This window comes from Bemisia tabaci, chromosome 1, assembly GCF_918797505.1.
Source record: "Bemisia tabaci chromosome 1, PGI_BMITA_v3".
In the NCBI taxonomy this organism is placed as follows: Eukaryota; Metazoa; Arthropoda; class Insecta; order Hemiptera; family Aleyrodidae; genus Bemisia; species Bemisia tabaci.
The window spans coordinates 91,596,674-91,618,403 of NC_092793.1; the positions used below are offsets into that span (position 1 = coordinate 91,596,674).

The 21,730-nt window shown below is 39.4% G+C and overlaps 1 protein-coding gene across 1 annotated transcript; it reads left to right on the forward strand.

Moving 5' to 3' along the window:
* The first annotated feature begins 1,771 nt into the window (after nucleotides 1–1,771).
* On the forward strand, nucleotides 1,772–16,746 carry LOC109040450 (BTB/POZ domain-containing protein 1). Its single transcript, XM_072306429.1, has 7 exons — nucleotides 1,772–1,898; nucleotides 2,636–3,130; nucleotides 5,974–6,130; nucleotides 6,833–7,011; nucleotides 12,801–13,118; nucleotides 14,149–14,383; nucleotides 14,983–16,746. The coding sequence occupies exons 2-7, from the start codon at nucleotides 2,646–2,648 to the stop codon at nucleotides 15,142–15,144; spliced, it is 1,536 nt and encodes a 511-aa protein (XP_072162530.1). The 5' UTR covers nucleotides 1,772–1,898; nucleotides 2,636–2,645; the 3' UTR covers nucleotides 15,145–16,746.
* Nucleotides 16,747–21,730: the final 4,984 nt, after the last annotated feature.

The following is a 21,730-nucleotide window of genomic DNA, read 5'->3' on the forward strand; positions in this document are numbered from 1 at the left end:
CTTATGTGTTATTTTTCAATCTCCGGCTTAACCTCACTTTAGGAGCGGGCGATGGATGAGTCGAGGTTCGGGGGGGAGGATCCTCTGAGTTGACTAGTATCCTACGCGAGAATGCGCTGCAATCACCCGCTCATCACAACAGAACGGCGTCCTATAGAACTCGTCCCTGATGGGGCCCAGTGGCCATACTCTCTCAATATAGGTACTCTATATACAGGTACTCTAGTGCGTACCATCTACCATCAAACTGCAGCCCAGAGGGTATAGAAGGTTAGAGGCCCGACTCAATGCTAGGTAATTGAAACAGAAGCGCTCGCAGCGCGCTCGCTAGCGACTTACGCAACTACTATTTTCTATTGTTTTCCAGTGACTAGCGGCGGGTATGTTGCTGCCGGACCACCTCCACGTAGGCAATATTTTATACATCGTCCGTCCGCAACTCTCACTTAGCCAATCAGCGCAGTGGTATGGGATTCCGCTCGCCGCGCACTCTCGCGCCAACGTACGCAACTGCTTGCTCACGGCTCCAACTTCTGTTTCAATTCTTCCCTATCCAGTCAAGGTACACTCCACTACAGGTATGGACAAACGGGGTGCCGAAGTGGCAGCGCTGAGAAAATCGGCGATCGAGTGACGTATGAAGTCGTACCGTCCATTTGCCGCACATGCCATTCGCAGTCGTACTCTCGATGCTGTCAAATCTACGCGTTTTGACGACTTTCTAAAATTCCATTTGTCCATACCTGTAGTAGAGTGTACCTTGCTATCCAGTCGGGCCTCTAACCTTCCATACTCTCTGGTCGGAAACAATGCTTTTCTTATGGGAGAGAACAAATTTTTCTTAATGAATCATTTAAATTTCTTACTTTTAAATTCTTTGAAGCTTTCTGAGTGTCGAAAGGAACGTTTAGAAATTAGCGTCAAGGGTTTCAATTCAGCTGAATTTGCGTTTTTATATTTTTAAATGATTTTTGAAGTCAGCGATGTAACAAGCCATCTAGTGGTATAGATTCGCGTGTAAAAATGGCTGATGCAGAGTAAACTGTAAAAATAAAAGAACACAAATTCGGCAAAATCGAAAATCCAGTCGGGCCTCTAACCTTCCATAGGACCCTGGACTCCCGTAAGAGTCAATGTAAAAATTCGTGAGCAGGTACTAGTGCTGCATTCTCGCGTAGGATCCTCGCAACTCACTGCTGTTATCAGTTGTTGGACTTCATTAAAATCCGTAGGATCGCGTATAACTGCAAAAAATCGAATTTTTCACCGTATTAATACATGCGGCGGGCCCTTCCTGATCGAAAGGGGTCGAAAAACGCCAAAAATATACTTATTTTTCAAGAATTCAGCCGCCTTATGTGTTATTTTTCAATCTCCGGCTTAACCTCACTTTTGGAGCGGGCGATGGATGAGTCGAGGTTCGGGGGGGAGGATCCTCTGAGTTGACTAGGATCCTACGCGAGAATGCGCTGCAATCACCCGCTCACAACAGAACGGCGTCCTATAGAACTCGTCCCTGTCCATAGTTCCTGTTCCATACTCTCTGGGTCGGCGGCCGGTAAAGTACCTAGTTCGCGGTCGAGAGTTCGAGACCTGTTATGTATTCTGTGGAGACCTTTACTCTCCGAAAAACGGAGAGAAATAAGGCAATTTAATCTTGCATGATCGTCACCCAATTAAATTTGCAATTGACACTCAGAGCCTCGAAAAGCCTGAATAAAGTATATTTTACTGGTGTTTTTCCTGTGTTTAAGGTTTGATTAATTGACTATTCTTACAATCATTCTTATCTTTAACTTTACTTACGGAAAAACGACACACATCCTACCCAGCTGTTGGAGTTGTTGGAGTTGTTGGAGTAAATACTGCAAATATGTAAATTTATATATTTATCTGAGGTGATAATATTCAAGGTCCTCTAGTAGCAGATACGCATACGTAGTAACTTTCAGATTTATGAGCAAAGATGCATAATTTCATGAAACTTTGCGAAAACAATCTTCATGAAACTGTCTGAAATGATTTTCCTCGAAAATTTATGAAATGATAGAACCCTGGACACTCCTTATGGAAATATTTGCCCTGTTTCTTCTAATTTATTGATGTAAACTCTTCCATGGATGCTTATGAAAATTCATCATTGTGCTACCTTCCTGCGAGGCACCACTTTTGCTCAGTCTGCATTTGAAGTTTTACCAATTACTCAAATGAATGAAGGCAGTGCGGTGAGTTTGAGTCGAAAATATCCCTCTATCTTTCAGCCCGGCTGAAAACAAGGAAAAAACAGGCAAACCTCAGTGTGTTTATGTACCATTACAATGCCGAGCGGTAGTCCTATCTTGGATTCGACAAGTATATTCGTTTCTCCCAATCAGTTCCTTTCTTCCACTCTCTTCCTTACCACTTACTTACCAGCTGGAGTTTTCTTTGTTAAACTGCGGTGCTGCCTTCATTTATTCAAGTAATTATTGAAACCTGAAACAAACTTCAAAAGAGCTCATGTCAATCAGTTTCGTTTCAAATAAGAAAGAATGATAAGAAGTCAGTAGTGATGCGAATCAAAAGACATTTTTCTGAGGTCTGCCATTGATGCTTTCTTGTTTTAAGTATGTGCAGCTTATTTGTTTTATTTCAGAAACGAAAAAATGGTCGTTCAGCCAGCTTTGGACACTGCTGTACAGACTTGCCACAAGGCTGAAGATGACAGTTGCGATCAAAACATAGCACATTCCGACGCTAAAAGTTATGCTTCTTTTGTATCACCAAAAAGAGGATATGCTGACAAAATCACATGTGATTGTATCAAGACTGAAAATGGAGCTGTTGGCCCGAGAAAGTTTTCTGTTTCTTCCGAGTCTGATGATATGAGTCTGAACCCAATGTGTTCTTCCGAATCTCCTGCCAAATGTTGCCTGAAACAAAGATGTGGCTTATTCCTAGAAACTGGGTTTTTAAGCGATGTCACATTTATTGTAGGTGAAGGAGAGCAAAGACAAAAGTTTCATGCTCATAGAGTTTTCCTTGCAAGCGGCAGCGAGGTTTTCGGAACCATGTTCTGTAAAAAATGGTCAGAATTAGGTGAAATCGAAATTCCCGATGTCGAACCTGTAGCATTCTCTGCACTTCTCAGGTAATCTCTCAAGTATACAATCTTGACAAATGCCCCTTTGTTTTAACCTTTGCAAAGGTATTTAAGAATGTGTGTGTTAAAGGCAATGTCCAATACACAGCAAGTGTCATTAGTGTTGTCATTGCCTATCAGTTCTTACCAATGCACTTTTACAAACGAGCCAACGAGTCAGAATAGCGCCAGCCATTGACAGCATAGCGGTGCCAATTTAAGTATTTTATCTGTAGTAATGCTGTAACCTTACAAGCGTATGAAGGTTTCAGTAATGTAGATTCAAATAGAAAGAGGGCCACTCATCATAACGATGAGGCAAAACCAAGTGCCTCTCCGCCTGATTACTGCTGGATAGATCGATGAAATATAGTAGTAGGCTCAAATTGTCAGTATACTAATCGTAACTCATCACCACTTCATGCAGCAGCGAACAAGGTAGAAATAGAAAGCAGGGATAGTGGCAGTCAGTGCTGCATAATATAATTATAAACCACCAATCAATGGTACCTAGATATAATTAAGCATGCCAAAAAGCACCGCCCTTCCACTGAAATCAACTCATTGTCTCTGAAATAGAGGTCTGTCATCACTTGAATCCAAGAAACCCGGCGCCTACTTGGTGACTTAAGCAACTTAAACCATCAAAGCAACATAGATAGTAGATAAGTTTCATAGATAAAAAACATGTAGTAATCAGCAGGAAGAGATATCTAGATGTATAAATTGAGCAACAGCCCAATGTGTTTCAGTAATGAAAGAAGAAACAAAAATTTGCCATAGATTTTGTTTATCTTTCTAAAAGAACATCACGGTAAATGAAATTAAGATTTACCAGATTGCCAAGAAAACAAACATTCCCCAGCTAACAAAAAATGTGGGCCTCTCAATTAAAGTAAGAAAATCTCTAACTAGGTACACTTGACACCCAAAATCAAAATAGATTGAGAATTATATGCATGAATGAATTTATCAATAAGAACATAAAATATCATGATTATAATCGTCAAAAATACCCCAGTACAACAACCCTAAGCCATTAATTAGTCAATGTCTTAACAACATTGAAAGAATATGCAAGCAGTACGATATTTATAATTAAAAATAGTGATATTGCTAAGAAAGTCACCAAATTCCTGAATGATAACAATAGGGGAGAACTGGGTAAAGAGAGACCGGGGTAATGGGAGACTTTTGCTCCTGCTGCTGCCTATTTGAGATTTAAGTAATGAAACAAGAAGAAATGGACTCTTGGTCCATTTATACGTTCTTGTACAAATTCCGGACCGGATCGGACGACAACGGACCGCCGGAAGTGCATGTTAACATAACCTCTTTTTGGAACTGTGTTTTTAAGTTCGCTCCGTACCGCAGTTTTCGTGGATTTTGGAAAGTAAATTTTACTCCAAAATGAAAAAAATTATACCATTTTGTAGCTTAGGATATGTACTATATGACTATATTTTTTGTTTTATGCTATTTACAAATTTACAAGTCTGGCAGCAAAAGTCTCTCTTCATCCTGGGTCATACTTTTTCCAGGATAAAGAGAGACTTGGGATTTTTTTTCTCAAGGGTAATGAGAGATTTTCAGTCTCGATTCGTTTCACTGGGAAAAACATAATTGAAAGACAACAGAAACAAGATTCAAGGCTTCCAAATTCAAAGTAAATATACGAGTCCTGCTCCAGAAGTAGAGGGTTCCAAAACTAATGAAATTTTAACCATCTAATCTCCCTCCCCCACACACCCAACAAGGTACCTATGTACTATGTTCTAGATAAATAAGACCTGGAGACAAGTGTCAAAAAGCCAGCTAAGCAGGCAAATATTCCTCTAACATCAGAATAGATCAGAAAAAAATCAAATTTTTTAACTGGTACCTACCCTGAAACCGCTCCACCGGCCAATTTTATCATAATTTCAAGGCCAAAATCTTCTCTGAAGCAACTTTTTTATGTTAAATTTCATTATAAACCATTTAGATTATATTTAAGCCCCATTTTTGCGTTTTTCTGTCTCTTTAATAAAAATTTGAAATTTCAATTTTTGAATGGATTTTGTGAACTTCCCGTAGTCAAATTTCAAAACCCCGTAACTCATTCAGATTTTGTCCGATTGACCTGAAATTTGAAATGGTAATCAAACTCTAATAGTAGAACACTCTCATTGCCCTACCATATTTTTCCTATGCAATATAAGAGAAGATCCAGACCAGCGGGCCAATTATTGAAATTTAAACCAGCCCAATAAGACATCGAATTGCGATATATTGCATGGTTGAGATAGGGCTATGTCTTGTCGTGTCGGGCTGACATAGTTTCAATAATCGGGCCGCAGGTCTCTCCTTTGTCCGTAATGGTAAAGAGAGACATGAAAAATGCAACAAAAAAAAAAAAATTAAAAAAAGTTCTTTCTATTGCAGTAACAGAGATGAAACATTGGGTAATAAAGTCTCATAACGTAACTAATGTACCCTGATTTTTTCAATTTTTTAACTCAGACAGGGAGCTCAGAAATAGGGGGGTAGGTCTCTCTTTACCCTGTTAGTCTCTCATTACCTGGTTCTCCCCTATTTGAGTATCGATTAGGATTCTATCAAAGAGCACATAAAAAAAATAATTGCGCTCATTCCCACTTATCACTAAGTACATAGTAAAACCATATACCTGACTGAAGTATACAATTCCAGTAACCTAAGATATCAGTTTTAACAAAGCCATAGCACCTATTTTTATGCCTGTCATTAAATTACTAAAGAATAGTAATTTATTTGCCTTCTTGTAAACCCCATTGGATACCCTTGTAACATCCACTTTTTCTATACTTGTTTTTGGACCATTTTTCTTTTAGGTATTTATACACTGATGAATTTTGTGTCACATCCGAAACAGTTGCTGGAACTCTGTATGCTGCCAAAAAGTATTCAATCTTATCCCTTGAAAACTTTTGCTTTAATTTTTTGATGGATAATCTATCTTCTGATAATGCCTTTGCTGTGTTGACTCATGTAAGTAAGTTCTTATTTTCTTTAAAAATTATGCATTTCATGTATACAGGGTGTCCCAGAGCACCCGCCCTAGGCCTTTTTCTTAGTTGATTTAGTTCGAACGAAGTCGGGAACCGCGGGGTTGAATAGGGAATCTCCAAGGAATCCGAATTTCATGGTCTCGAAACCCCCCCAGCGCTCCTTGGGGGGTAAAGGGAGAGCAACGATCTTAAAAGTAGGGGTTCTCGATCGAATTTCCATTCTATTTCTATTAGAATTGAAAAGTACGAAAAATTTCACATAAAATCGACCCCTAAAAATCCAAAATCGGACCACTTTACACCCAAGAATGAGAATGCGCACTGAGTTTACAGGAATCAATCCTTCATTAACGCACCATGGTACGCACCCACCATGGTACGCACCCACCATGGATTGTGGCAGACGCTTTGCTTGGTCAACAATCCAACCTCTGCGGGGCGATAGCTGGGAGGACTTTTTCGGATGCCATGTTGACTTACCCTGCAGTGTACTGAAGAAAGTAAAAATCGATCCTGTCCAATTAGTTTTCTCATTTTAGCTTTATTTCAATGTAATGATATGTTTTATTATTAAATGATTTCTTCATAAGTTTTCATGTAAAACCAACAAATTGAACTATTGGATGAACTTTTTGTGAAATCATTTTTCAAGATAACATTGCCTTTTATTCCTCCATTTTAGGCAAAACTTTTTGATGAGGAGAGACTCATTGATGCATGCCTTAAAGTAATTGATTGTGACACAGAGGCCTCCATTCTTGCAAGTGGCTTTCTTGATATTGATTCGGGATTGCTTCAGATGATTTTAGCACGTGACTCCTTGAGCATCAAAGAAGTTGAATTGTTCAAAGCTGTTCTCAGGTTAGATGCGAAGTCTTTGATCAGTTTTGTTTTATTTTAAATTAGTGATAATGAAATAATTTTCTCCCAGCTTGGGATAGAAATCAAGTCTACATGTATTCTGCCGTGCAACGCAAAAACGCCGTAAACACCACTTTACATTTTTTGGAAACAATGTATCCTAGCAAAAAAAACTTGTGTACTTAGGGAAAATGTTTTTACAGAATTCTTTCTCAAAAGCTACCGAGAACTTAATGGCGTTTTAATGCCGTCTTGGATTTTGCGGCATGTTAAGTTGGGTTCACTGCCGAGTGTGATCTACTGATGAGGTCTAAAAAGGCCCAAACCGGTATAGATCTCTCGGCGTGACTCCAACTTAATATTCCTATGCAAACTGCCTGAGCTGAACACTCTCCCCCCTCAGTTTCGTACTGGTGCGCATTAGAGCTCAAAAATAATTTTGACTCTAATTTTAATTTTTGGAACTCCTTGGCTTTGATTTCCCCGCGAAATGGTGTGGACCCAGCACCATTTCTCCACCTTGTTACATACAGTTTCGGGCCACTTCCTAGTGTTTTTTTCTTCATTTGCACGCACAATTTGGGGATATGTGTGCTCCCGTTCGGGAGCGGGCGGTTGCGTCTAGATGCGTTCGCATCTCCAACCAGCCTGATTATTATTTTTTCGGGTTTTCCTTGTTTGCTATGAGAGTTGTTCAGCGGCGACGGTAGATGGCGCGAGAATCACACTTTTGTGTCATGCCTCGGGTCATATCCATGACGGCGTTTTAATGCCGTCTCGGATTTTGCGGCATGTTAAGTTGGGTTCACTGCCGAGTGTGATCTACTGATGAGGTCTAAAAAGGCCCAAACCGGTATAGATCTCTCGGCGTGACTCCAACTTAATATTCCTATGCAAACTGCCTGAGCTAAACACTCTCCCCCCTCAGTTTCGTACTGGTGCGCATTAGAGCTCAAAAATAATTTTGACTCTAATTTTAATTTTTGGAACTCCTTGTCTTTGATTTCCCCGCGAAATGGTGTGGACCCAGCACCATTTCTCCACCTTGTTACATACAGTTTTGGGCCACTTCTTGGTTATATATATATATATATATATATGGGTGTGTGTGTGTATACGGTTATTCAAAAGTCACCTACCACCCCTGTAACTTTTTTCCTAATTGAGATAGAAGTTTAAAACTTTGGGAATGTCCCTCGGTTTAAGGTAGCAACTTTTTGGTCCCCCCAAAATTTTTGGGGGCGGTCCCCTTAAGGGGGTCGGGGACTAACTTTTTTTTCAAGTGGCAACCCCCCTTTTGTGATACCTCATTCGAAAGATAATAAAAAAGAAAATTTTTGGCGCAAACCGCAGGTCAAAATGTTGATTTTTGACAAATTGGCGGCCGGTCAAAGTTCTAAATGGCGCAAATTTGGCATCTTCGTTTCTTATCGGCGGATTGGTCTGAAACTCAGAATTCTAGGGTTTTTCGGGACGAGAAGCACGGTTGTGGCATTAGTTTTTCAAAATGTTAGTCCTTTTCAAAATGGCGGCTTAGAGCGGGAAATGGATATTTAGGCTGCTCATCGTCGGATTTGTATGAGACTTGGTATCCGGGGGTATTTCGGCACGAGAATAACGAATCTTTCATTGGATTTTTGAACTTTTTAAAAACTTTAAAATGGCGGCTCACGGCTATTTACTGACGGATTTGCACAACAGTCAATACTCTGGTGGTTTTTGGCTTTCATTAGATTTTTGAAACACTGAATATCGTCAAGATGGTGGCGGAAAAATAACGTAAAATCCGCATCCACCATCGCCATTCGCATTTTTGCCGCCATTTTAAAGTTTTTAAAAATTTCAAAATTCCAATGAAAGATTCGTTCTTCTCGTGCCGAAATACCCCCGGATACCAAGTCTCATACAAATCCGACGATAAGCAGCCTAAATATCCACTTCCCGCTCTAAGCCGCCATTTTACCGCCGCCATTTTGAAAGGGACTGACATTACTGGAAAACTAATGCCAGAATCGTTTTTTTCGTCCTGAAAAACGCAGGGATTCTGAGTTTCAGACCAATCCGCCGATAAGAAACGGATATGCCAAATTTTCGCCATTTTGAACTTTGACCGGCCGCCATTTTGTCAAAAATCAACATTTTGACCTGCGGTTTGCGCCAAAAATTTTCTTTTTTATTATCTTTCGAACGAGGTATCACAAAAGGAGGGTTGCCATTTGAAAAAAAAAGTTAGTCCCCGACCCCCTTAAGGGGACCGCCCCCAAAATTTTGGGGGGACCAAAAAGTTGCTACCTTAAACCGAGGAACATTCCCAAAGTTTTAAACTTCTATCTTAATTAGGAAAAAAGTTTCAGGGGTGGTAGGTGACTTTTGGATAACCCTGTATACAGGGTGTTTCAGACCACCCGCACCAGGCCCTTTTCTCGGTCGTTTTAGGTCTTACGAAGTCGGGGACCGCGGGGTTGAATACGGAGTTGACCCCAAGGAATCCGAATTTCTTGAACGGCGTCTTGGCTTTTGCGGGCCGCCCTCTCTTTCGCTTCTGGCCCAACGGAATTGTTTCGGCCTCTGGTGGTGCATTAACTAATTTCAGCCGGATTTGCATTGTCAATGTATGTTTACAAATGTGTTTTTTCAGGAAGTGAGGGCATGTGCAATCGAAGTCATTAGTATCCTGTTCATTAATTGAGATGGTCCAAATGCTGTAGTGGCTTTGCTTAAATTGGTCGAATGTCTTCCACTTAGCGGCCACGCGGCTTTAAAGAGGCTGTCCCATTTTTCATAGGAAATGGCCGCAAGAGATTTTCCATCCATACTTACAGGAATAATAACGGATCATCGGAGAGGCCTAAATCCGGTGACCTTTTCCGTCCAACCCTCCAAGGGGGAGGGGGTCAAAGGTCAAACGCACAGACCGCCATAACTTTTGAACGAAGCAACGGATCAACTTGATCTTGAGCTCCAATGAAAGCTCTCAACAAGACCTTTCATTTGATGTATATTTAAGTCTGTTTTTGGTAATTTTTCTAAGTGAAAAAAATCGTTGTTTGATTTTTCAAGCCCAAAAAATTTAGTTTTTCGGTTTTTTCTATGAAAGAGAAAGCATGAATCGTTACAAAAACCAATTTAAATGAAAGTCCTTGATTCAACCTTTAAAACGAGCTATCGTTGAACCTGGGACAATAAATGGTTCAAAAGTTATGACCGTTCAAAGTTGGCGTGGCGCGCTATTTTCGAAGCGCGCGTAGTGTACACTTGCTTGCCACCCTTCCCTAGCCCTACCTTTTCCCCTGGTGCCCACTTCAGCTGATAACGGATACAGAAAGGTCCAAACCTCCTTCCACCTAAAGAATGGTCAATCATTGGTGCAAAACAAAGACATTAAGATGGAGCGCTAAAAGCAAAAAATGAAGCTTCTTTTCAACCATCCCTACTATTGGCTAGAGGATTGGCGGCAAAATCGGGACAAGTTTGAAATTCAAATGTAGAGCTGGAACTAAATAAAGTTGCGGAAACAAAGTATTCTAGGTTGAATTTTGCCCAAATTCACTTACCCACTCATACTTTTTAAACTTTAGGTTAGATTTGGTCCGTCGTCGACTGATTAATTTCATTTGGGAGTAACGGTCATCTAGGACTGTAATGGCCTGTTTAAACGGGCAGGACCACCATGAGCAGAAGAAAAACTAACTTTATCTGAGATTACTGCCTGTTATCGAGAAAAAGTAAGTGTATTATAAAAAGTCGCAGCCCCAACTTTCTTAATATATTCGTTTTAGGCATTTAAAATACGTTTAGAAGAAGAAATGTGGAAAAATCAAGAGGACAAGTTCAAATTAAATTTCCGTTTGCTGCCATGGATTCCCACGCTCATTTACACACTCACACAAGCACCCAGTGCCAAACCAGGCTTCACTTTTTCCCCGTGCTTGTAGATACAAGCACTCCATCTTTATGTCTGGTGCAAAATTACTTTCATTTCTAACGAAAAAAGGAAATAAAAATAAATTAAGTGCTAATAAACGACAAGACGCTGGCATACATTATTTTTTCGCCCTCCCTCCATGATTAAATATTTAATAGCCAAATCAAGCCTCTCATCATTGCGGTATCTAATTATTCCTGTGCAGGTAAATCTTGATGAGAGGGGAATAGATTGGAGAGAGGTGAGGGAGAGATATTCAGTTGTAAATTCGAGTTGCAAGTGCTGGTGTGCTAGTTGCGCACTAGAGCCTATGAATATTATCGACAGCTTTTGAGTGTATTTTGCAGTAAAAGAGGCTTGATTTGGCTTTTAAATATTTAAGCATGGATTGGGAGGGAGGGGGGGGGCGAAAAAATCATGTATGCCAGCGTCTTGTCGTTTATTAGCATTTAATTTATCTTTATTTCTTTTTTTTGTTAGTAATGAAAGTAATTTTGCACCAATGATTGGTCATGCCTTAGGTGGAAGGAGCTTTGGACCTTTCTGTATCCGTTATCAGCTGAAGTGGGCACCAGGGGAAAAGGTAGGGCTAGGGAGGGGGTGGCACGCAAGTGTACACTACGCGCGCTTCGAAAATAGCGCGCCACGTCAACTTTGAACGGTCATAACTTTTGAACCATTTATTGTCCCAGGTTCAACGATAGCTCGTTTTAAAGGTTGAATCAAGGACTTTCATTTAAATTGGTTTTTGTAACGATTCATGCTTTCTCTTTCATAGAAAAACCCGAAAAACTGAATTTTTTGGGCTTGAAAAATCTAACAACGATTTTTTTCACTTAGAAATATTACCAAAAACAGACTTAAATATACATCAAATGAAAGGTCTTGTTGAGAGCTTTCATTGGAGCTCAAGATCAAGTTGATCCGTTGCTTCGTTCAAAAGTTATGGCGGTCTGTGCGTTTGACCTTTGACCCCTTCCCCCTCCCCCTTGGAGGGCTAGACGGAAAAAGTCACCGGATTTAGGCCTCTCCGATGATCCGTTATGATTCCTGTAAGTATGGATGGAAAATCTCTTGCGGCCATTTCCTATGGAAAATGGGACAGCCTCTTTGGTTAGACGTTTTTGAGTGATATTCTCAGACATAGTAAAGGAGGCCGTGAAAAACAGTGACCTATCTTTAACGGACTGTTTTAATACCTTCTTATTCATACAGTTCCATCGGTATGCAGATGTCCATTCCTTCAGTGAAGCAGTCGGTCGTGCAGCGAACGAGATGCCGTTCACTGATGTAGCATTTCTGACCTCCGACCATTTTACTACCAGGTCATTTGCACTATTCAAAAATTGGCCAACAGGCAATCTCTCTCTGAACGTGTGCTCGCGTTTTATGACTGCATTTGTTCCTTCCAATCCGTTGTTGGTGGATGGGAACCCCGCTGCAGCTCCTTCATACCATTTCGAATATTTCTTAAGCCATTGTGTTTCGAAATAAACCGTGAATTCTGTCACTTTTTCGTCTTCCGTTGAGGTCCACTTCTTCATAAACAACTCTGATGCTTTTTCAAATGCGAGGTCATTTTGGCACAGCTGTAGAGCGTGCATGTCATCTTTCAAATCTTTGTATCTCTTACCTTTAGTTAGAACTTTAAGGTGTTTTTCACTTTATTTATTTTTTCGTTTCAACTCGCAGCAGAATTCTGTGATATCAAACGAAAATGTCGTGCAAAAAATACCACGCAGTTCAATAAATTTTGCGTGCATTCAGACGATTTTTGTAAAAAAAAATTGCGTGCAAACCTCTTTTTTTGTGTGTGCTTTATTATTCCCCTAAATTGTCACATTTGCACCAATATCTGTTTCAGGTGGAGCGAGGCCGAATGTGAACGGAAACATCTGCCTGTAAACGAAATAAATCAGCAAGCAGTGATGGCAGAGATATTGCAGCTTATACGATTTCCATTAATGTCCATCCAAGAGATCTCATCAATTGTAGCATCTGCAAATGTTATGTCAAAAGAAAATTTACTTTCTATTTTTACATATCTCTCTTCGAATCCAAAACCATCGATCTGTTTCAATGCAATACCTCGTCTTTGGGAAAAATTCAAAGTAAACAGGTTTCAAGAAGTTGCAGCAGGTTTTGATTTTCAAAATGACCTAGAACTGGGAGAATTTATCATGTGAGTCAACATTCTTCTCATCTTTTCACACAGAGTTTTTTTTCTTCTCATTAAACCATTGATTATTACTAATAATGGGATGAAGAGGTTAGTAAGGGTGAAAATGTAAAAATGTCAATTTTTGGGTAATGTGTAATTTCTTTGTTCACAATAGGCCCCTATATGATGACACAGCCTCCACAGGGTCTCTGGAGAGACCATACTTTTTACCCTGTGGTCGCACTTTACAGCCTAAAACAGGGCTGCATTTACTTCTTTGCCGCCCCCTTCTTGTCCTTTATTAAACAGCAATAAGAATAATCGAATGGACCTGTCGAAAGGGGGGGGGGGGTGCATAAGACGTGTTTATTTACTCGTCTTGGCCGCGTTTTCTGTGAAATCCCAGTCCATTCTACCATAAGTTCTCGGAAATTTGTATGAAAGTTAAAGCTGCTATCTCTTATACCACCAAAGGATGATAAAATTAGAAGTTAAGCACTATAGTTTTATACTCTCGGGAAATAAGAAATTTTGCCATCTTTTCTCGTTTGTATTTTTTTTTTTTTTGAATCTGAAATATTTTTCAGTGCCCCCCCCCCCCCCCCCAAATCTGATCCTGGCCTAAAACTGTATATCTGCTGATGAGCGTATATTTTCCCCATTTCAACTAATGTAACTGTTTCTGAAATTATGAAAGCTTTGCACTGTACTCTAAAATGCCTAAAATAGTCTTTAACTTCATGTAAGCGGTATTTCCATGGATACAATGGATTGTCACCCTAGGAGCATTGATTCGCTAACATTCTCAAAATGAGCTGCGCTCTAATAGTATTTCTGTAAATTTGACAATGGAAAAATTACCCGTTGTAATACTTATATAAAATTCTGGAAAGTAGCAAAGTACTAGCATTTAGCCATCAGCCATCTGAAGTTATCCTAAGTAAGTCATTGCGCCTCAGCAACCCAAATTTTTGAAATTCCCTAACCTTTAATTTTTTCAGAGTTTACATTAAACATGTGAGCTGAATCTTCTTTCTGAACTTGGTTTCAGCTTTCAAGTTAACAGGGAGGTACACTTCCAAGGTGTTGGATTGTTTAGTTCAGTTGTGGGGCCAGCTCGTTATTCCGTTGATTTGATATTGAGGTGTTCCCCGTTCGATGAAATTTTGCAACAGGAAATTAATGACTACGTGATTGATGGAACCTCATTAACATTTGAAGCATGTTTGAAGAGGCCTGTAAAGTTAAAGGCCTGCAAAGACTACAGGGTGTTTGTGAAAATGAAGGTAAGACTGCATGTAATCACTCTAAGTTTTTTTCTATTTTACTTCAGCCTTTTTTTTACCTCTTCAGCAGAGTACCGAAATAATTGAAGAGCTTCCTTTCTATTTAGTGAGTGGACTTCTCTCCATTCTGAATTTTCTTCTTCACAATGAATCTGAAGAACCATTCTGACTTATTCATATCTGTGTAAGTCCATATTGCGCCCTAGATTGGCCTAGGAAGTATAGCCAGGCAGGGTGCAGACTGTTCTACAGAGCAATAACTAGTTGCCTTTTCAGCCTCAGAATTCTCTAACTTAGCATGAAGGTTTCCAGTACACTATGGGGCAAAAAATGTCGGAAACAAGCGCTTTATTTTATTGTTTCTACCTTTTTTTTACAAAAAAAGAAAGAGGAAAAATCGCCATCATCACGAAATTACCTCTAATGTTTACAAATTTTCCCATGCACCTGCGCATTTATTGAACTCCTGTAGCCAGGTCAGGTCATAGAAAAACCTTCATCTTGTGATTCAAAGAATGTTTCTTTCTGTATTTTTACATATGGCATTGCAAAAAGATCGTTGCCAGACTCTATTGAAGTATAATTTACTCTATTTACAGGGTCCACCTTCTTTTTACGGAAAGAATGGAGTTGGAGACATTGAGGTTCGATTGCCACATGAGCGAACTGTCACCGTCAGTTTCTCTAGCTTTCAGCCAACTAAAAAGCGCCGCACAAATGTTTACACTGGACAAATTCCAGAACTAATATTTACCACTTAAATTTTTAACACCCCTTATTACTTTCTGTTCTACATACTTTTTATGGCGAGATTTTAGACTTATCATGAACAGATTTATTTTTGAATGTAAATGATTTTTAGTGCCTTTCCTGGCAGACACTTCTCAGCATTGACTTTTATCTATCGTATTCTTCTTCCTAAGTTGTGTTCTTCCTAACTTCTCCCAAAGTGAAATGCATGAAAAGTCGTGTTTTCGATGTGCTCCTTGTATTAGCTGAAAGCAATTCCCGTCAATTCCCACTTGAAGGTTGCAAATTCTTTTAATTATTTTCTGTATGCATTTTACCAACTAATGGGTCCTTTACACCCTAACTATCTGCTTTTCGTGTTTTTTTTTTTTTTTTTTTTTTTTTTTTTTTTTTTTTTAGTGTCTGAGCTCAAAGACTTCAAATGTTCCTGTAAATTTTCTAGTGGAAATCGGGCCTCTTACACCCGAAAAAATCTATGTTTTCTGTGCAATATCTCTGAGCTCTCAACTTTTAATAGGCTACACAACTTCCTTTTAAGTCTGTGGCCTTCACCAGAGTCTGTAGATCGTCTTAAATAATAAAGCCTCTGGCCGTGTGCCCTCCTCCCTCTCTTTTTTTTCTTTAGTTCTCTGTAATTTTCACTTTTCAATCAGCCTCAACCAATGAAAACCATGGTTAGTTGATGACTGATGTTAAAAAACTTCAGAACATGATCTTTTAGACTCATGAGAAGCGAATTCTGAGGGCTGCTACGTCTTGCACTTTGCCTGTTGTCAGCAAACCAGAATTCATGTCTCAAGCCAAGGAAAATACATATGAAAAAGTTGGAGCTTCAGAAGAAATTTAGGATTCATTTGGAATGGCCTACACATCCCACAATGAATCATACCGATAGTGAAATTCGTGCCAAGAAGTGTCTTCAGTGAAATATTTCAAAGTACTTGAGCCCAAAGTTTTTCTCTGTGATTATTTTCAGTTAATCCTAACTGTATTATTAAGTAAATTACAGAGAAAGCTAAAATCAGTCGGACCTCGTGACACAATGTTTCTCGTGGAAACAAACTAGCCTTGGTCTATTTATATCAGAATAAGGTATAAATTTACATTTATCAGTGCAAATTTATATCATTTTAGTTAAGCGCTTTTAATGAAGTGCAAGTATTTGTAATTTAATGTTTGCATCTTAGAAATTTAGGTCATTGACTGTCAGGAACAGATGTGTGTTTTCATTGCCAAAGAATAAACAATTGGTCAAATGTAAGTCTGTGAATTTTCTAAATTTATGTCTAGGTTTCAAGAAACTGTGCTAAACCTATAAAATTGCTTTCAAGTACTCAAAGAGATTTTTGAAAAGAAAAGCGTAAAAATACCTATCAGTGATAAAATATAATGAGGTGATGGATTTCATCGTTGACAATCATTTTTTAAGGTTTTAATTTGGAAAAAGATAAAAGATCCTCTTTGAATTCAAAATCTTTCAAGTAGCTGTGAAAAGTCTGCAAGTGCTTCTCAGGAGAGTTAGAACTAGGAGAATCTTAGTCAACTCAGGGAGTTGATTATATTGTAATAAAAAACGTTTCTGTGTAGAAAATAAATTCAAATATTCAAATTGATTATATTGTAATAAAAAACGTCTCTGTGTTGAAAATAAATTCAAAGATTCATATTTGGAAATTCCCAAAAGTGTAGGCCAATAACCAATCTCAAAATCTTTTCCAAAATCGTGAATGCTTTCACTGATCGTGGCCGCATAACTTTCGGACTAAATCGCGAACGTGTAGTCTTCTCGCAAAATGGGCCTGTTGCAAACTTTTGCTAGAGCAAAAATAAGAGTTGTTACTCATAAAAAGTGTCTCAAAAATCACGAGCGCATCGGCAAAGTCGGAAATGCACTCCTTAGTTCACAATTTGCGTAAGAAATTTTCGTTTTTTCGAGCCTCCCGCTTCAAAAACGATACCACGGCACAGATGAACATTTTGTCAGAGGAGTCATTCCATCCAACCCTTACTCACAAGGATACTACGCAATATTCAACATAGTCGACGCCAATCCGCCAAAACACATGTAACGGGACGATGATTCTAACCACCCGATAACAATCTGCGTGTTTAAATTCACATTTCTCTTGTGTTGATAAATATCCGCCTCGATTGACCTCATGCTCTCCTCAACTTGCGCGCGGAAGCGTTGGCCATGTTGAGCAGGGACTGAATGGAACGACTCCTCTAACGAAATGTTCACCTGTGACATAGTATCCTTCTTGAAACAGGAATCTTAAAGAAACGCAAATTTTTTACGCAGTTTGTGAAGTTAGGAGTGAATTTCAGAGTTTGCCGATGCGCTCATCAGGATTTTTGAGACAGTATTTATAAGGAACAACTCTTATTTTTGCTCTAGCAAAAGTTTGCAACAGGCCCATTGCGAAGAGTGATCAAGGTTGAAACATATCTTTGCTTAGTTATGCTCACTAAAATTTAGGGGGGGGGGGGTGTTACCTGACTTCCCTAAACTACGCTCCCTCTCTTGATGTGTTCCGCGATCTCACATTCTCTGCATCTCTGGGTAGCACCAGCCTGGGTCTCTCTTTAATTTTTATCAGTGCGGCTAATCTTTCCGTACAAAAAAAAATCTTTTTCTGAACAAAATCTGCACTTTTTGAATCTTTTAGTCATGCCAGCAACCTTTTTTGCTCTCAGAATGGTGATATAGATGGTCACGTAAAGTTTCAGAAATTACAAAAATTTTGTCTATTTCTCTTATTGTGAAATCATCAAATTCTAACTCAAACGTACAGTCTACCACTATCATCTTGAATTGTTGCCTTGAGTCGTTGTTGTTGTCTTGAATTGTTGCTTTGATTTCTTTGTACCAAAAAGAATTGTGGTGAACCTTAGGTTTTTACTCTCAAATACAAAGCTAGTTTTGTCATATGAGTCTGTGTAGCTGAGTTTGTGAGAACGAGGAGGTAAAATCGAAAACAAAGGAAAACGGACGACCTGGAAACCGGGAAAGGAGCCAGTCAATACAAACTGGTGATTCAGTATCAGAAAAGAAACTAATTTTTAGTTTAGAAGTATGGCATCCAGGTATATTCTGGTGTCATCATCTTTTTTGAAAAATCGAAGTGGCTATTCGTCGGCACGGTACCGACGGATAAATGGCTATTCGTCGGTACCGTACCGATGAATAAATAGCTATTCGTCGGTACCGTACTTTGATTTTAGTACGTAAATTATATTAAAGATATGATTTCTTAATATTATTTTGGTGGAAGTTAAGAGCTAAAAATTGGGTGAAAGATGGAAAAAAAACCCAACACGAGTTGTAAAGAAATATTCTCCAAATTTAATTTATGTATTTAATACTCTCACATAATACTGAAATGTACTACTCTGTCAAATAAATAATCATAATACTGAAAAGTACTTCACTGTCAAATGAATCATCATAATAATGAAATGTACTAGAGTCCCTTTATACCCAGAGTTAAGACAACTCGATTATCAGCTGACTGGCAGCCGGCCTTGGCTGGCCATGGAGGCCGAAACGAGTGCACCTAAGGCCTTGTCTCCACGGCGCAACTGTTGAGGGAAGTTGGCGCAACTGTTACGAGTTTGTTGCACTAATCGAAGTTCCCTGTCTCGACCAAAGACATGAAGACGGAGCACTAAAAGCAAAAAATGAAGCTTCTAGAGCTTCTTTTCAATCACCTCTACTATTGGCTAGAGGATTGGCGGCGAAATCGGGACAAGTTTGAATTCAAATAGAGGGCGGGAACTAATAAATAAAATTGCGGAAACAAAGTATTTTAGGTTGATTTTTGCCCAAATTCAGGTACACACTCATATTTTTTTAACTTTAGGTTAGTTTCAGTCCGTCGTCGACCGATTAATTTCATTTGGGAGTAACGTTGATCTAGAACTGTAACGGCCTGTTTGAACCTGCAGAACCACCATGAGCAGAAGAAAAACTAACTTTATGTGAGATCACTGCCTGTTACCGAGCAAAAGTAGGTGTATTATATTAGGACGCAGACCGAACTTTCTTAGTATATTCGTTTTAGGAATTTAAAATACGTTTCAAAGAAGAAATGTGCAAAAATCAAGAGGACAAGTTCAAATCAAATTTCCGTTTGCCGCCATGGATTCCCGCGCTCATTTACACACTCACACAAGCGCGCAGCGCCGAACCTAGCTTCACTTTTTCCCCGTGCTTTTAGATGCGAGCGCTCCGTCTTTATGTCTTTGGTCTCGACGCACGAGCATGTGTTCCTGGAACTTTTAGGCGGGAATATTTGAACAACGTTAATTTTTTTAGGTTAAACAATGTCAATTGAGGTAACTGAACTGATAATTATGAACGGGAGGTGAATAATTTGCGTTATTTCGACCAGGTATAAAACAAAAAACAATAACATAACACAGATATGGATTAAAAGAAAATATATTCGATAAAATTTTATTTTTCTGCTGTAGTGATATGTGAAACATTTTTGAGACACTTCCTTCCTTCAACAGTTGCGCCAGGGACCAGTTCTATAGGACCCTGGACTCCCGTAAGAGTCAATGTAAAAATTCGTGAGCAGGTACTAGTGCTGCATTCTCGCGTAGGATCCTCGCAACTCACTGCTGTTATCAGTTGTTGGACTTCATTAAAATCCGTAGGATCGCGTATAACTGCAAAAAATCGAATTTTTCACCGCACTGCTACATGCGGCGGGTGCTACACTGTCGAAAGGGGTCGAAAAACGCCAAAAATATACTTATTTTTCAAGAATTCAGCCGTCTTATGTGTTATTTTTCAATCTCCGGCTTAACCTCACTTTTGGAGCGGGCGATGGATGAGTCGAGGTTCGGGGGGGAGGATCCTCTGAGTTGACTAGGATCCTACGCGAGAATGCGCTGCAATCACCCGCTCACAGCAGAACGGCGTCCTATAGAACTCGTCCCTGGTTGCGCCAACTTCCCTCAACAGTTGCGCCGTGGAGACAAGGCCCAAACGAACGATATTGAGGGATAAGGATCAGGAATCCTGCGATGTCTGTCAAACAAAAACAACAACATCAACAATTTGATTAATTAAAAAGAAAATGAGATTGGTTTGTGAAAAATTTCTTAATCTATTTTCATTTTGGACCGATGGAAATAACAATTTACTCTTGATAAACCACAATTAGGTAATATTTTCATTATTCTTGTTCACATTCGAGGTACCGCCATCTTAGTGCACTCGTTTCGGCCTCCATGAGCGAGAACCAATCAGAATTGGATTTTTTTTTAGGCCACTTTCAGCCCAACCAAAAGTGAGTTGTCTTAACTCTGGGTATAAAGGGACTCTAAAATGTACTACTCTGTCAAAAGAATCATCAAGAACGCTTCTTTTTTCGGGTGGTGGGGCCTTTAGTTTCATTCGCAGGTGTTTTCTTTCGTTTTCGTTTTTCGGGGGGATTTTCCACAGATTGTCGGTCGGCAATGGTGCGATTAAAGGAACAAAGTTGTCTTGCTGGCAGTTTAGGTCGCCCTCGTGAAATGACTTTACTCTTAAATTTTAGCTTCGTGAAGCTCTCTGCACTGACATTTTCGTCAGATGGAGCAGCAACAGAAACCGAAGATTCGCTAGTGGTGGAATAGCTCTCTGCACTATGATCGTTGTTAGTTGGGGCAGCAACAGAAACCGAGGATTCGCTGGTGGTGGCATAGCTCTCTGCACTATGATCGTTGTTAGTTGGGGCAGCGACAGATACTGAAGATTCGCAAGCCGTGGAGCAGCTACCATGAACTGACAATAGTTGTACATTTGTAGCACTTAGTATCTCCGTGTAATTACAACAGAGCACCATAGATGGCGTTTGCTTGTCCATTCGGACCAAGGCTTGACAACACATTTTTATTAATTAATGTCGCCGATGCGGTACCGACGAATAGCCATTTATTCATCGGTACGGTACCGACGAATAGCCATTTATTCATCGGTACGGTACCGACGAATAGCCATTTATTCATCGGTACGGTACCGACGAATAGCCATTTATTCATCGGTACGGTACCGACGAATAGCCTCATCCTTGAAAAATAGTACATTGGGACTCGAGTATAGACCTCTGCCTCCCTCCAGGATTCCAACATCAATCCAATTTTGGATGGCTTTTGTAATTTTTGCTATCCAGACATGTGCCCATCTTCGTTGAAAACTGGCACAATAGAATTCCAGCATAGACTACTGCTTTTCTCCAGGACTCCAGCATCTATTAAATTCTGGATAGCTTTTGTAATTTTCGCTCTTTCCCCTAAAACAAGTGGCCAAGATTTTCTGCAAAAAACCTTGTAGTACTTAACTTTAAATTTTGTAACATGTTAAATGTTAATTACATTTGCCAAGTGTTTCAAAAAAAGTATCTCTGTTTTCAGAATTAATGATGTTAAAAAATTGGCATGGTGTTCCACTAGAACAAAGAGTTTCGACATGTTTGAATTCAGCATCGGTCAGCTCAAGCCAACTAATCTACAGACTAAATCTGTCCATAATTTAAGTCAATATTAATATCAGATTTTAGTATGTTTCTCCCTCAACAACCTTTTGAATTCAATCAATTTTAT

Excerpts from the sequence above, each read along its gene's own strand:
- LOC109040450 (XM_072306429.1), top strand. The coding sequence starts at position 2,646 with ATGGTCGTTCAGCCAGCTTTGGACACTGCTGTACAGACTTGCCACAAG. Across the intron at positions 7,012-12,800 it reads TTGTTCAAAGCTGTTCTCAG|GTGGAGCGAGGCCGAATGTG; the intron begins GTTAGATGCGAA and ends TATCTGTTTCAG. Across the intron at positions 14,384-14,982 it reads GGGTGTTTGTGAAAATGAAG|GGTCCACCTTCTTTTTACGG; the intron begins GTAAGACTGCAT and ends CTCTATTTACAG.